At 36.7% G+C, this 14251-nt stretch overlaps 1 protein-coding gene across 4 annotated transcripts in view; it reads right to left on the bottom strand.

Moving 5' to 3' along the window:
• LOC146488949 (uncharacterized) overlaps nucleotides 1-12241 on the bottom strand; it is a 37969-nt gene extending 25728 nt beyond the window's left edge. For 2 of the 4 annotated variants that reach the window (XR_014865702.1, XM_085114940.1), the window contains exons 1-11: nucleotides 11873-12241; nucleotides 7712-7751; nucleotides 6589-6740; nucleotides 6047-6134; nucleotides 3949-5284; nucleotides 3258-3378; nucleotides 2994-3073; nucleotides 1946-2165; nucleotides 1719-1804; nucleotides 1148-1261; nucleotides 176-262 (exon numbers count right to left, since the gene is read on the bottom strand). Coding sequence is in view for 3 of the 4 variants with exons in the window: in XM_085114940.1 (XP_084971066.1) it covers nucleotides 176-262; nucleotides 1148-1261; nucleotides 1719-1804; nucleotides 1946-2165; nucleotides 2994-3073; nucleotides 3258-3378; nucleotides 3949-5284; nucleotides 6047-6134; nucleotides 6589-6740; nucleotides 7712-7751; nucleotides 11873-11929 (2381 nt within the window). In the remaining variant the exon portion in view is untranslated. Of the gene's footprint in view, nucleotides 1-175; nucleotides 263-1147; nucleotides 1262-1718; nucleotides 1805-1945; nucleotides 2166-2993; nucleotides 3074-3257; nucleotides 3379-3948; nucleotides 5285-6046; nucleotides 6135-6588; nucleotides 6741-7711; nucleotides 7752-8873; nucleotides 9228-11872 lie in introns of those variants that run through there. The other 2 variants (XM_085114950.1, XM_085114958.1) reach the window with 2 other exon arrangements.
• Between the last annotated feature and the right edge of the window lie 2010 nt (nucleotides 12242-14251).

Raw genomic sequence — 14251 nt, 5'->3', positions numbered from 1 at the left:
TGTGAATAGTTTTATCGCCCTGTTACAGGCATTTTGAACAGAAATGAGCCATGGCGATTAAGCAAAGATGTCTTGCAGCCTTTCAAAGGACTGATATAATCTTTATATCCATTTCAGAAGCATTCTATGATTTTATAGCAGCTTTGTACTAAAGCTTTAAATTGTTAGCGCATACCTGGCGACTTCCTTGAGCCGTGTTTTCACTACCCTCTGTGTAGCATACAGACGCCAGCTGTGCCAACTCTTTGTCAACAGTCCGATTCTGGTAAGAAAAAATAAACCTTGAAAATCAACTTTGATGTGATCGAACCTGTGAGAGCCGGCGTTTGAAAATGGACATGAGCGCGACCCTGAGAAAGATGACATTGAACTGCGGCTGTCCCAGTCTTCCAAAGAAAATAAATCTTCTCCAAAGATGCCCATAATGTTCTCAGAAGTTTCTAATACTAAAGTTTGACTAACAGGTTGAGTTCAGACTTCATTTATACTTCAGTTAAAGTCCTCTCTATTAGAAGAAATAGTCTTTCATTCTGTAAAACCATTCCGCAATGAAACATTTTCCGCCCAAAACTTCCTAGCTATTTTCGCTTTTATGTTTGTTCTCTGTCCAAATACCAAAGATTCGAATTCAAAGAATCAAAACGAATGAGATTTTTAATTACAAATTACGTATGATCAAAAATAAAAAGTTTCAAGAAAATCAGTACTGTTAGTTAGGTGCTGATGATTATCAAACCTTTCAAGAAGAACAGATTTATTTTTGTGAAAACACCTGTTGAATAATCGTTCATGTACTTTACTCCTATATGAGCTTTCAACAACTCTGTGCTATTTTATTATAAATTCCTACACTATTATATTATTGAACCATAAACATCAAATTAAACTTCACAAAAACAGTTATTTCTAATTGTTTTCTTCTCTTGGAAAATAACGTAGAATTGCACAAAAGCAGAATGCAAGTGTGCTTTGTAATGAAAGCGAAAACAAGCAAAAAAGAACTTTTCATGAGGAAATTCAGGTTTTACGTCAGATTTAGAAATACTAGCACTCAAAGGAAATGAAAACTCATTGAAAATTCATCGTTAATAAGTCGTCGGGTACATGTGCAATAAATATGTTGTTAAATGTATGACGTATAACATACTTAAAATGCAGTGATGCTACCCCATTCTTCTGTTCTGTTTCGTACTTCAGTTTCCATCTTTTGTAGTTCTTTGATAAAACATGTCTATCAGCCATGTCTTCCATCATTGCATCCCTACAACGAAACAGCCGTTTCTGTAGCACTTAATCAAGAGATTTAGAATCGCGTTTACGGCAAACGACAAACGTGAGATTCGCGTTTATGTTTTCTTGAAAAATTAGTACACAGATGAGAATAGTGCAAAATAATTCTGACCTTTGATGCTAACGCAAAACTTCTCAATTGTACTGAGAAACCGAGAACAGCGAGCGGCAATTGAAGGATAAACTTTGTCACGTGGTCATTTTTGCCGTTGGCCGTAAACGTAATTCTACATGTACATCTCTCTTATATCTTCAACATAATTTCAAATTTCAACCTCAAAAGGGATAAAGAGGGGGATTCCAGGATTCTTAAACACGAGTTTGAGATGCAATTATGCTCCGTGTTCTCACTCCTTCTCCCTCAGAGCGTTAACCTTTGATAAAGGCCGTTGTTTTCCTTGGCGAATAATATAAAGCTGTGCGTTTACCTGTCCTGGCCGACTTTAAACATGTGCCACTTGTCAAATGCTTCTCTGAGCCTCCCTGTCACCTTCGTCTGCACACATCTTTGCCACTGAATAAGAAACCAAATGAGTGTTCACAATTACCTTTCCAAAGGTGTGTCCGTCTACACGTACATGTATTCTTTATTGAGTGGCATGAAAACATACTTGTAAATGAAACATATGTATGTTACTTGCATGAATTTCCATACCTTAAGCCAATACTTTGCCATGACTCTTGCCCCAGCCCTGGTTTGCAGCTCAGCAATAGACTGCTTCTGTTGATTGACAGCAAATCTTAACGCCTGTAGCCCTTTCTGTAGCATCTGTTTTCTCTGCAGTTGATCAGCCTTTTCTTGCTGGGCGCTCCTAGCATTTCGCCAAGCTGCAAAACACTTCTGCTGCATTTCAGTTTGCCAGAAACTCACAGCACTTAAAGAAGAAAAGAAAAACAAAATAGTTTTGTTTGCTACTTTCTTACTAGTGTGGAATCATGGTAATAATTTGTTAAAAGAGACTCAATGATTTGATTCATGGATGTCCAGAGGATAGTGCTGTATTAACAAATCAGATTTGTTTAACAAGCCAGGGTCTCTCTCAACAGTCTGACAAATTTGAAATGAATTTTAGAAATGTTGGTTACTGAGGAGGGAAGAAAACTGAAATACAGTGCCTGGAGAAAACTCCTCAGAGAACAGACAAGAACCAACGACAGCTTCAACTCACACATGACATCAACTCTGTCATGTGAGGAAACTACTTGTAAAATTCTTTCCTTATTTAAGGACGGTGCCTACTTTTGTTACTGCGCATACGTTCTGCGCATCTCGAGATACTCAGGTTTCCTATGGGTTGTGCCTACTAATGCAGGGATATTTTGGCACGGTTTAAAACTATTCGGAGAAAGCAGAAATTAGCAAGTGCTTTTGGTATCCAAAAAGAAAATTTAGGGTAACCATGCATTTTTCAGAGATAATAAAGCTTCAATATGGAAAAAAAAGCCATACATTGCTTTGTATTTTACTGTTTTCTAGAATAACTGTTGCTTCATTATCTCTAAAAACTGCGTGGTTACCCCCAATTTTCTTTTTCTCTTTCAATAGCCCTTACTTAGATCTGATTTCCCCACATAGTCATAAACCACACAAAAATACTTCCTTATTAGTAGGTACTGTCCTTAAACAGAGATTACAGTGGTAGCTTATTGTCCTTGCCCTATACGTGTCTCTATCCCTCCTACATACAGTAAAATAAATATACCTTTGTAACTTGACTTCATCTTCCTGTTTGACCAGCCTCTTTAACCTTGCTTTTTGGTACCAGCGACGGAAGAGTCGACCCTTAAACAAATAAACAGAGGAATCGACGTCTGGATAGAACAAGTCAAGTCAACTTAACAGAGTTCAGATAACTGGTTGCTGGCCAGTGTTGCATGTATAAGGTTCATAATAATTATATTCAACAATGGATTATTGGCGATTACAGTTTATAATTAATTAATTAATTAATTACATGTAAACGTACCTTAATAAGTAAGTCCTGATAGGAATTTGGGCTGGATGTACGCGAGGTTTCCAGGAACTTCATGGCCCAAAGTGCAGAGGAAATTCTTTGTGAAGAGTCCACAGAAAATGAGTTTGTCAAGCTAAAATGGAACAGAGAGAATAATGATTTAAATAATTTAAAACATGTACACAAGACAAGACAAGAGTTTTTAAAAGTCAAACTGCTCCGCAATGTCCATCATCAGAATAGAATATACTGGACATTATAGAAAGGTGTTCATGATGGACAGGTGTCTATCAAATTTGTTTTTGCATGCCCCTGCCCCCAAAAAATAACATGCCAAGAAGTTCATATTCCAAGACTCTTTATAAACTGACATGAATTATTTAGAAATACATTAACTGACCGTGTATGATTGTGTACTGCTGTATGTATCCTTCACGATGGCAAATTAGAGTTAATGTCAGCTTAACTCTGAAGTTCACAAGAGTTTAAAGAAGCCAAACATGAGTAAGACCTTGAATGTGAGCAGATACCAGACTCTTTGAGAGGACACAAGGCGGTGAGATCCACAAAAGTTTTAAACTTGACCACTGAGCAACAGTTTAAACTCAATTCATTTGTCATTTCTGGGCAGGGCTCTTTAAAGGTTACCATTGACAAAATTTAGTGTAAACATAACATTACTTTTAATTTGTACAGGTTGTACCTTAGGTCTTGCAGCAGGCCTTGGCTGTGATCATCATAATCATCAAGTGGGTGTTCCTTTTTCCTTCTGCCATTGATTCTCTCAAACTTGGTCGGTGGTGAATTATCTGGACTGGAGTTCACACTTCCACTTGACAGCAACTCGTCAAGTGTAAGACTCGCATCTCTGCTAGCTCTCAAACTTCTACTAGGAGTATAGTTCACTTTACTGTTTGACTGACGCACAAACGGATCCCTCGTTGGTCCAAACGATGGTGCTGCACTGGAGCGCAATGTTCCACTTCCATCAAAGCCCTTTAAATTTACATTAGACTGCCTTGGAAATGAACCTGACAAATTTGATGCAAACAAGCTCTTCTCATCGAAAAGAGACAAAATCTGAACAGACCCTGTCTGTGAATCATGTTGATTTGGCAGTCTGTTAGTGTCTCTTGTGGGAGGGGAGGGTGGAAGGGGTGTCTCTCCTGTGTCAGAATATTTACTTTCTTCTGGCGTTTGTTGTAGTGGTTTCTGATCAAAGCTTCTTCTCATCTCCCAGTTTTGCGAACCAGACTCAAACAGGTTTTGCCCTATTCCTTCAGTCGTTACATTACTCTGCACTTTGCGTACCCTGGGTGTGGCAGAAGTGTTTCTTGTGGGACCACAATTCACATCCCCGTCGTCTTCATCACCAGGGGAGGTTGATTTGCAAACATCTTTCACAGACGTTGCAAATGACACTGATTTAGGTGAATGCTCTTTCTTGCTTTTTGTACTATCGTTGTGCTTTTCCTTCTTGTGAGAAAATACCAATGATCTTTGTGAAAATTTATCATGAACTGTTTCCTGCGAATCGGAATTCATGTGGCTTCTACTGGATGGAAAACTTCTCTTGAGTCTTTCCAAATAGCTGGTGTTTTCACTGCTCCCTGCAATACCATTTACACGACTTGCTGCTTCAGAAGACTTGTGCGCAGAAAGCTCAGATGAAACATCTACAGACGGGACTTTAATTTGAACCTGAGACAAGCTTGCGGCAGGACGATGGTATCCATTCTGTTGTGGTTCCTCAAAAATATCCCTTCCTCTTTGTTTGCTATTCAGCATCACATTTGACTGTCTATAGTATGAACTTCCATCAAACGTCTTACTAAACGAAACATTCACCCTATCCTGGGGTCTTTCAGTCGCTGTTCTACCATTGACTTGTTGAAATCCACTTCGTTCAGATATCTGATTGCTGTTAACTTGTGTGGAGCTTGCTGATGAACATGCTGGTAGTTGATTAGTTGAGTCTTCCATCACAGAACTGAATGGATTGGACACCTCAGTATCCAGGAATGCGTGAACATGATGGGCTGTAAAAATTGTGAAAGGTAGTGGTCTCATTAGTGTGCAATCACCAGCTGTTTTAAGTTACCACTTGCATCTTGTTGCTCGTAAGACATGACTCTCATCTTGAGAGACAAGAGTCCCACCTCACAAGAGTCACTGATGCAAAAATTTTGGAATTTATACTTACAAGCAAATTATCCTACAGCTGTAGGCTTCTATTTGAACTAAGTAACAACCTACATTGAATTTTGTCGATATTTTCACTTAATGTTTACAACAGGTGAAAGGCATATTGAATAAGAGGGTGTGTGCCCAAACAATTTCTATTTTGGCCTACAAATTGAAAGTCCAGCAAGAAACATAATCCCATATTCATTTTTTGACCTAAAAATTCGAATTCAAATAGTACAAACATGCAAGCTTATTACTATTTTCCCTAAAAACCAAGCTACTGGAGGACAGAGGCACAACAGGAATGAGCCAACCATTGACTCTTCTTTTGAGTGAATTGCCCAAGTTAAACAAGAGTCAAAAGCTCTTTTTTGTTTTTTTTGTTTTTTATAATAATATTCTCTAGCAATCATCTTCTAAAAGTGTTGTTATGGCAATTACCGGTAAGTCTATTTTCCTGTGGCCAATCAAATCAAAACTTTATATGAATGTGCCAAGGGCAGAAGCTTCACTTTTCATACAGTGTACTTCCCGCACTTTCATTGGTCAAATCCTAAAAAACAAGACAATATCGAGCGCCAGTGGTGTACAATAGAAATGTACATTTAACATACCTTCTGCAGTAGCATGATAAGGAGGTCGAGACACCATGTGCGATGGTATGATGAATTCTGCAGGATGAGCTGGTCTGGGAAAAGGTTCCTGGAAAACAGAAATCTGCTTTTATTAAGCCCAGAAGAGAATTCAAAAGCAGAAGCTGGATCTTTTTGGGGATCAAAATAAGGAGAAAGGGAAGAATGTTCAGGGAGAGAACACATGAAATTGTGGAGAGAAAAATGGGAGAAAACAGCATTGGAAGTAGGCCCACTAAATATCATGTCATGTCTGAATCACTCTGTGATTAGTACTCCCTAAAAAAAGTAGGTTCTTTTCTGTATTATTATTATATAATAATTATTATTATTGTTTTTATTATGATTATTATTATTGTCTTTATTATTATTATTATTATTATTATTATTATTATTATTATTATTTTATTATTATTAATGTAATTTTGGTATTAAAAGTGTCACACAAAAGACTAACAGTCATCTCTTACGATAAGTTAACTTGCTACAGTAGATGACTAAAAAATAATTAATAGTTCACTGACCTTCAAACTATCTGGCAAATCATAGAAGGAGAAGTCGGACCACTCCTCTTCAGAGCCCTCAAGGCTTGGAGCTTGGTGTGGCAAGACCTCGTCACTTGTTTGCAAGTCCCACTTTAAGCCTTGATGCCACGTTTCGTGTGGACAATCATCAACTGAACAGAAATGGGAAAAAAGTATTGGATTCTTTATCTTGGTATCACAAAAACCCAATATTAGTTTGAGTTCAAGTTCGAGTTAAGACAGGTCCAGAAGAAGCTTATCCCTTAAACATTTTACCCTTTGCTGGCCAAATAGGAAAGGCCATTGCTACAGCTCTGTTTCATACGGTCAGGAGCTGACCACACGCATCAGGCAACATTTATTAAAGTTGCTTAATGAGGGTGGTCAGCTCCTGATCATACGAAACAGAGCTGTAGCAATAAAACAGTGAATCACTTCTGAAGCCTGAACTATTTTTTTCTGATTGCATTCACTGCTCCTGTTAAGTTGCTCGCGCTCTTCAAAAATTGTTCTGCGCAAGGAAATTTATATTGTATGTATATATTATTCAACCTAATACAAGTTACTATTGTATTGGGTTGATTATGAACTCTGAAAAGACCAGCTCACTGTTGGTTTGATAACTCAGTTGGTAGAGCACTACTCTTGTATAGCAGAGGTCATGACTGTGAATCCTGTTTGTATATAAGCCTGTTTTTTTTTCAGCCTTTCTTGTTGCAATCACTTACATGCAAGTTGTGTACAATTTCATAAACTCTGATTTCCTTCTGTACAGTATAATTATCTAAAATAAAATAAAAAAACTGACCAATTGAAATTTTTAACTTCCAAACAGATAGCACACAATGTTGAAGTTTATATTTTGTTACAGAGTGAATCTAGAAATGGTAATACACAGTACTTTTGTAAACAGAAGAATAGTAACAAAGCCAACATTATTATTAATAATAATTATTATCTTTGCAAACAATTCAGTTTCAAAGTCATTTATTTTCTTCTACAGGTGTAAGTAAAGTTAATTAAAACTGTTCTCATTTTTTTTTAATTTCCACTATAAATGCTAAAAACATAATTATTATTGAATACTTATTTCATTATTTTTTAGGTCAAGAAAACAGGCTACCTTTTCTCCTTGACAAATCCAGTTTAGAGTTAAATCCATTCTACAAAATAAAACCACACAAATATTCTAAGCTTGCCATAATGAACAATTAAAAAAATTTAAGAACAAAATTAATAGCCAAAATAAATTACTGCTGTGCTATCTGCACACTGCATATAATGAAGGAACTATTAAAAAAAAAAAAAGGCAAAACTTGTCATTTAAAATATAAAGGCAGTACTGAGAATGATTGTTATTTGCATGAAAGACATTCAGGTGTTTTAAGTCACATCTGATTCCAAAAGAAGTTCTAATCAGACCACATTGTTTACAATGTGTTACCAAGGAAATGTACATGTAACAATCATAGATCTCTTGCTTATGAAAGGAACAGCTGGTATTTCACATAAAATTACATCTTCAGGGAACATTTTATAAAACTTTACACTGGCATGATTGTATAGTACAACAATACAAATGATCGAATGTCAAGGATTACCATAATTGTACGTTTTGTAAGACTCGCATCACGAAATGTACTAGACACAACACCAATTTCATGAATCACTGAGTTAATTGTATCACGCCACACGATCTTGGAATATAACTCACTTCAATACAATCTGACGTTACAATATCCTGCACGTGGCTAACAGTTCCTTGAGGCAAGGGAAACAATACAAAAACTTTTTTCTACTGTGCTTTTTATAATTATCTACAAAGTATACGTCCACGTAAGCAATCTTGAATAGTCAAAATATGTACTGTACATGGACATTTACCATTAAGTTTAGAAGTTTTTTTCTAGGAATTTCATAAAACAGGATCAAAACACCAAGGATAACAAGAGTTTGTTAAGAGACAGAGGAAATGCTACAAATGATTTCAAAAGTCAAACATTCCTCAGATATAATAACCTTGGAATAGCTGTTAGTTTTGAGGATTCTTTTTCAACACCAAACAAAAAGGTATTTGAAAGTATGAATGATTTCCACATTTTATCATTTCAGTACTTTGTCAAGTACTTTGTCCATGCTCAATTAAATGACACTGTATCAGCTACACAGAGTACTGTGGCCTGAGATAAACATGAACAAATTTACCAGATGCAGATTGATTCTTTCTGTCTCTTTACAGTACACAAAAACAATCAAAAACAATTTTTTGGGGGCCATTGACTTACCAATTCCTAATCATTTAAAAATCAGAACAGTCCACAACAATACGATGTATCGCAAATGATAATGTCCACATCACAAAGAAATAATGGAGACGATTTTAAGTCAATGCTATCTGCTTCATCACTAAAATCAGAGTAGAGACATCATTGATTGTAGCCTAGCAAAGGTAATTTGCAAGCCAAATTATCCTGAACAATACCTCTGATATTGACTATCCATTAACAACTTTGACAGCTTCCTGCAGGCTGTCACATGAGGGATATAGAAGACCAAAAAATTGTCACGTTTCACATCTGCTTCGAGCAAAATAATGCTTTAGCTTAACCCTAGTAAAACCTGCTCTTGTGTCAATTAAAATAACTAAAAAGGTCAAAAATTGTACTGGCTAATAAAGTCAATAACAGGGGTCTGGTCAGAGTAATTTTCTCAATTTGGGACCCCCATTGTCCGGTTCACAAATGGTTTTGTATAAATTAACTTTGTTTGTTTTTCAAAAATTCTTCAATCACCAATCAATACAAGCTCATGTGTCAGCTTGGTTACCGATGACATTTAAAAGCAAACAGGCTCCCATACAAATAAAGGTAGAAATTTACAAAATACTCACTGTGGATTGTACATCATACATGCCAACTTTTCACGAGACAATGTTTGCTTTTTGAAAAAAATATTTAAAAGCATAGAACCAGATTATTCAAATATTATGTAACTTACTGTACACACTTTCTAGCAAACTACACATGCAGTATAACAAACACCTGTATGCAAACTGTACATCCATCATACATGTATGTTGTGGTTTAAATCTTTTTTTTATTTTAAAGTTTAACAAGCCACCTTAATTCTTCTTCCCAATGCTTTTAATAATAATTAGTTCCAGATTATAGTACTGTAATGAATTTTTGACAAATGAAAAGCGAAAGTTAAACTGGTTAAAATATAAAAGTAATAATGTTATGAAAGGTGTTGGTCATGGTTTGAAATGGTAGCTTAAATGAATCATTTGTCTCACAATTGTGTCACATAGGTATGGATTGCAATGTTCAAATGCCAGTCGACACCATCGCCTGATGAAGACCAGCAGTATACAGTAGCAGTCAAAAGGTTACAATTTAGGTAAACCATTGGCTACAGTTGTATGTCAAAAGCACAGCCAAGGAGTTGATCTTGGGGCTACATGGGCCAAAACATATTATTTTACTCCACTTGCAGTCTGAGAGAACACGAGCTTGGGACTTCTGATTTCAAGTCTGGCACTCAAACTATTCAGCCATATCATGCTGCGTCCTTATACATTACATTTAAACCAGGCTTCAGAGGAACCTCATAAAATGCTACAAATATGGACAAGTATGCATTCAGAGGCATTTGAGAAACTGCATCACTAACTCTTGACATGTCTGGGCTACCTGTGATAATGGTTTACAACTTTATATATACAGTGTGCAGTACAGTACAGCTGCATATCGTAAAATTGCCAATAAATGCTCCTCTCCCGTCCTAAACATAAGCCCCCAAATTTAAAGGGACTGTTACACTAGACAATTTTTCTTGCAGCTTCCCTCACAATTTTATAATGACACAAATTGCATGAATCATTGCCTAGTGTAAAATATGCCTTAAAATGAACTATGTCTCGCAATTTTTTTATTGCGACAACTGTTGCAAAAAGTAGAAGTCAGTTCTACTTCAATCGTGTAACGGTGACTACAACAAGAACATTGTAAGACATCATTGTTACGCTACCCAACATTATTTTCGTACAACTCTTTGCAACAGTGCAACGAAATTGGGGAACAACTTGCAAGAAAAATTGCCTAATGTTACAGTGCCTCAAGAGGCTAATTTCCTTCTTATAATAATAATTATTATAAGAAGGAAATTAGCCTCTTGAGGCACTGTAACATTAGGCTTAATTATTAACTATGCCCTTTCAAATATCATAAACCCATGGATTGTTAGAGTCAGCTGTTTTATGCTGTTTGCTATGGACTCCAAGTTTTTATTGACAAACCCAACCAATTCTGGATTGCAAAATTCCTTTTGGTAATAAAAAAATTAAGAAATCCCCCATGCACGAAAAACGTCTTTTGAGTGAACTGAAGCACACAGCTTATATTCCGAACAATTTTTATGGTAGCATCAATACACAGTTTCAGTGACATTAAATATATAGCTACGAAAATTTGTCTCTAAATATGGAATAACAATATTATCAAATTCCACTGCAATAAAGTTTGTTACTCATAACAATAAATCAATTTCGAAAAATTAAATACAATTAGGTTAATAGACCGTTTATCTAAAATTACTCAAGATGAATAATTTCCGAGAAAAGATAAAAATCCGAAATTCAACATTGTTTCCTGGAAAAGCAAAATTTTGAATGAGATGTTATACAAATCGACCAAACAAAATATATTGCACCAAGTTAAATTTTCATAAATCAAGATCGATGGACAACCAGCCGTAACATTATACAGTATATTTGATAAGCTTTGCTGGTAAACATCTCGTTTCTGGGAGCTTTATACATGAAACTTACGTTACTAGTCATTATCAATACAAACGCGGTGAACACAACTTCTACAGAACTCTATCTCAACTGTTCGCGGATAATATTCAGAGTAGCTATTTGAGGAAGTGGACAATATTACGCTTTGATCGGCCGAGCGAATAAATTAACCTACATGTAAATAAGCTTCAATACTGGCTTCGATCAATTTACGAGACAAAAAAAAAACATCAATAAAGCTCTACAGCTAATATTTCCACTTTGAATATAAGTTCATAAACAATTTAAAACCGTTAACCTGTTTTAGATTAGCTTCTTGGTCAGGGGTAACAAAGTATAAATGATTCATGTTATTAAACCACATTTAATAACGCACGAGATGCGCTTGTTGACGGTGACAGGTCAAATATATATGAAAGAAGTTTACGTAAGCGAAGTTGAAATCGGAGTTCCTTCCTACAGATTTTCATGGCGGATTTGACTCACCTTAGATTGATGTCTTCTGTCTCGCTTCCGTCGATGTCCAGTACAGGTTTTTTCCATCGAAATACAGCCCCCGTCGATCACATCTTCACAGCGGATTCATCGGCATTCGCTTCGAAGAGGTATTCCTCGATCCTATTTTGGCGCAATTTGGAAGCCTGCCGCGTGTCGGATTTGAAGTTCTAGATCGTTGCTTCGTAATAAAACACTCATTTAAAACTAAATCCTATTCATTACGCTATTCAAAGCAGCTGCCTTCTTGATGCGTGGTTCAATAAAGGCCTGATGAAGAGACAATCACTGCACAACACAATGTGATCAGCCCAGCGTGAATCATGGCGTCTTTTGTTGGACAACAAAAGTTGGTGCCGAAATGAGACAATGGCGGGAAAATGTTGCTATGGTTTCGTACAATGAAGATTACCGGGGCGGAACAAATGACACCCTAATTTGTTACAGATTTATGAAAGCTTCAATTCCATTATTTTTCATAAGCCGATTGTATTAAATTCACGATGTAGACCGTGACCACTGAAACCTGACTGGACTCTATGATCGAAATTTTAAAAAGTCATTCATTGGCTTCCCGTGCGAAACAAATAGTGCGAAACGAACCCTTCGAAAGTCAACTTGATTCACAGACCAAGTCATTCGTGCCGACGGCTCTAAAAATTGCATTTGTTCTGACAAAAGAAAATGAATCTCCAGGTTATTCCTGAGCTGAAATCTTCGGGGTTTTGGGCTTCAGTTTTGACAATCTCCCTTTCCTGTGTAGAAAAGGTCCGCGTCCGCAAGATTAAAACACTCTGAGGTCCGGTTTATTTCGACTGGGTTTATCTTTTAAAGCAGACAATCCAGATTACTTTGCAATTGAACGTAAATAAAACCCTAACCTGACATACATAAGTTTTTTTTCTTATAAAAGGTAGAAATGCTAAATTGCTAAAATATATCAGATTCCTTAAGGTGTCACTGTGATAGTTGTGATCGACTTCGGAAATCTCTCTCATCTGGAGGAAAAAGTGATTAATGACATTTCACTTTTCTTCGTAAAAAAATAACCAAAAGCTTCAGACGGCCACACATTCACGAAGGAACGTGAAGTGCGCGACGACGAAATCGCACATGGGCTGTCATCACTAGACAGTAATTACTGAGGAATAAACGAAATATATATAACATTTACTATTCAAATCGGCATCCTTGTGGGATTTAATATTACTTCATTACAACTACGCATGCGCATTAAAAGCCTAAACAATGATTTGGCTCTCGCGGTAGAGCAGTTGTTCGATTTTCAAGGCAGTTGTTCGATTGTTCGAGCGACGAAGTTTCCAATCGAATGACTGTTATCACTGATGAATATGTTCAAACTAGCGAAGCTTTTACTAAAAAGAAACTAACTGGCAAAAGCGTAATAACGAAATAACTAATGAATAACATACTAAACTAAAATTGAAGTATGACAAAAAGAACTTTAAAGAATAGAGGGCTATGATCTTACGCCTGTTTTTAATTAACCCAAATGTGAACCAAACGCTGTCGAAATTTATAACTTTCAAAATTAAAGGATCCTATTCCCCCTATTTTTTTGTTAGATCTGTTCATTAGAATGTTAATTCTTTGGACAAACGCTTTTTACGAAGTTTCGATGATGGTTTTAACTTTGGCAACAGCAGTTGACAACAGTTGATACGAAATATTATTTTGTTTCGAGCTCGACCGTCGTCCACAAATTTCTGGTAAAAAATCGTTTTGAGGTCACTGTGGCCTTGGTTATTGAGGAAAAAGTACGATACGATTTTGGAGTACTAGTTCGAAGCACGCTTCGATGACTCTAACATAACACGGGTAGGCGTGCTATAGTTACAATCGTGGACAAAACTGAACGCAGCCGACAAAACACAATTCTTTACTATTGCTCCCCTCAGAATTCAGTTCTACAACAATAACTTCTCCCCCCCCCCCCCCCCCCTCCCCTTATACAATGTTGATTTGGAAAGAACTGATTGCCGGGAAACTGTTCGTGACCCACGAAACAACATTGAGTCGGGGGAGGGGGGCGGGGGAAATATGGTCGTTTAATTTGTTTGTTTACCAGTAAAACACTTGGAACATGTGGAAGGGTACGTTTTCTTAACAGTTTTTTTTCCACGATTGTAGAAATTTTGCATGTAAAGATTGGCTATGTTTTATCTCGGCCAGATCGATAACCCGGTTACCCGCCATCCGCTGTTAGCAGGCTCTAATCCGGGGTCTGTAGCATGAAGTAACTAGGAATATTGCTACTGCCCTTGGATGGGATGCTATTCTATCACAGGTTTACTTCGCCCGCCGGTAGCCATTCATACACCTGGGTGAAGAGAGACAGTGTGGAGCAAA

Source organism: Pavona decussata, unplaced genomic scaffold, assembly GCF_977016875.1.
Source record: "Pavona decussata unplaced genomic scaffold, jaPavDecu1.1 SCAFFOLD_8, whole genome shotgun sequence".
Classification (NCBI taxonomy): domain Eukaryota; kingdom Metazoa; phylum Cnidaria; class Anthozoa; order Scleractinia; family Agariciidae; genus Pavona; species Pavona decussata.
This window is presented reverse-complemented; position numbering and strand designations above follow the sequence as displayed.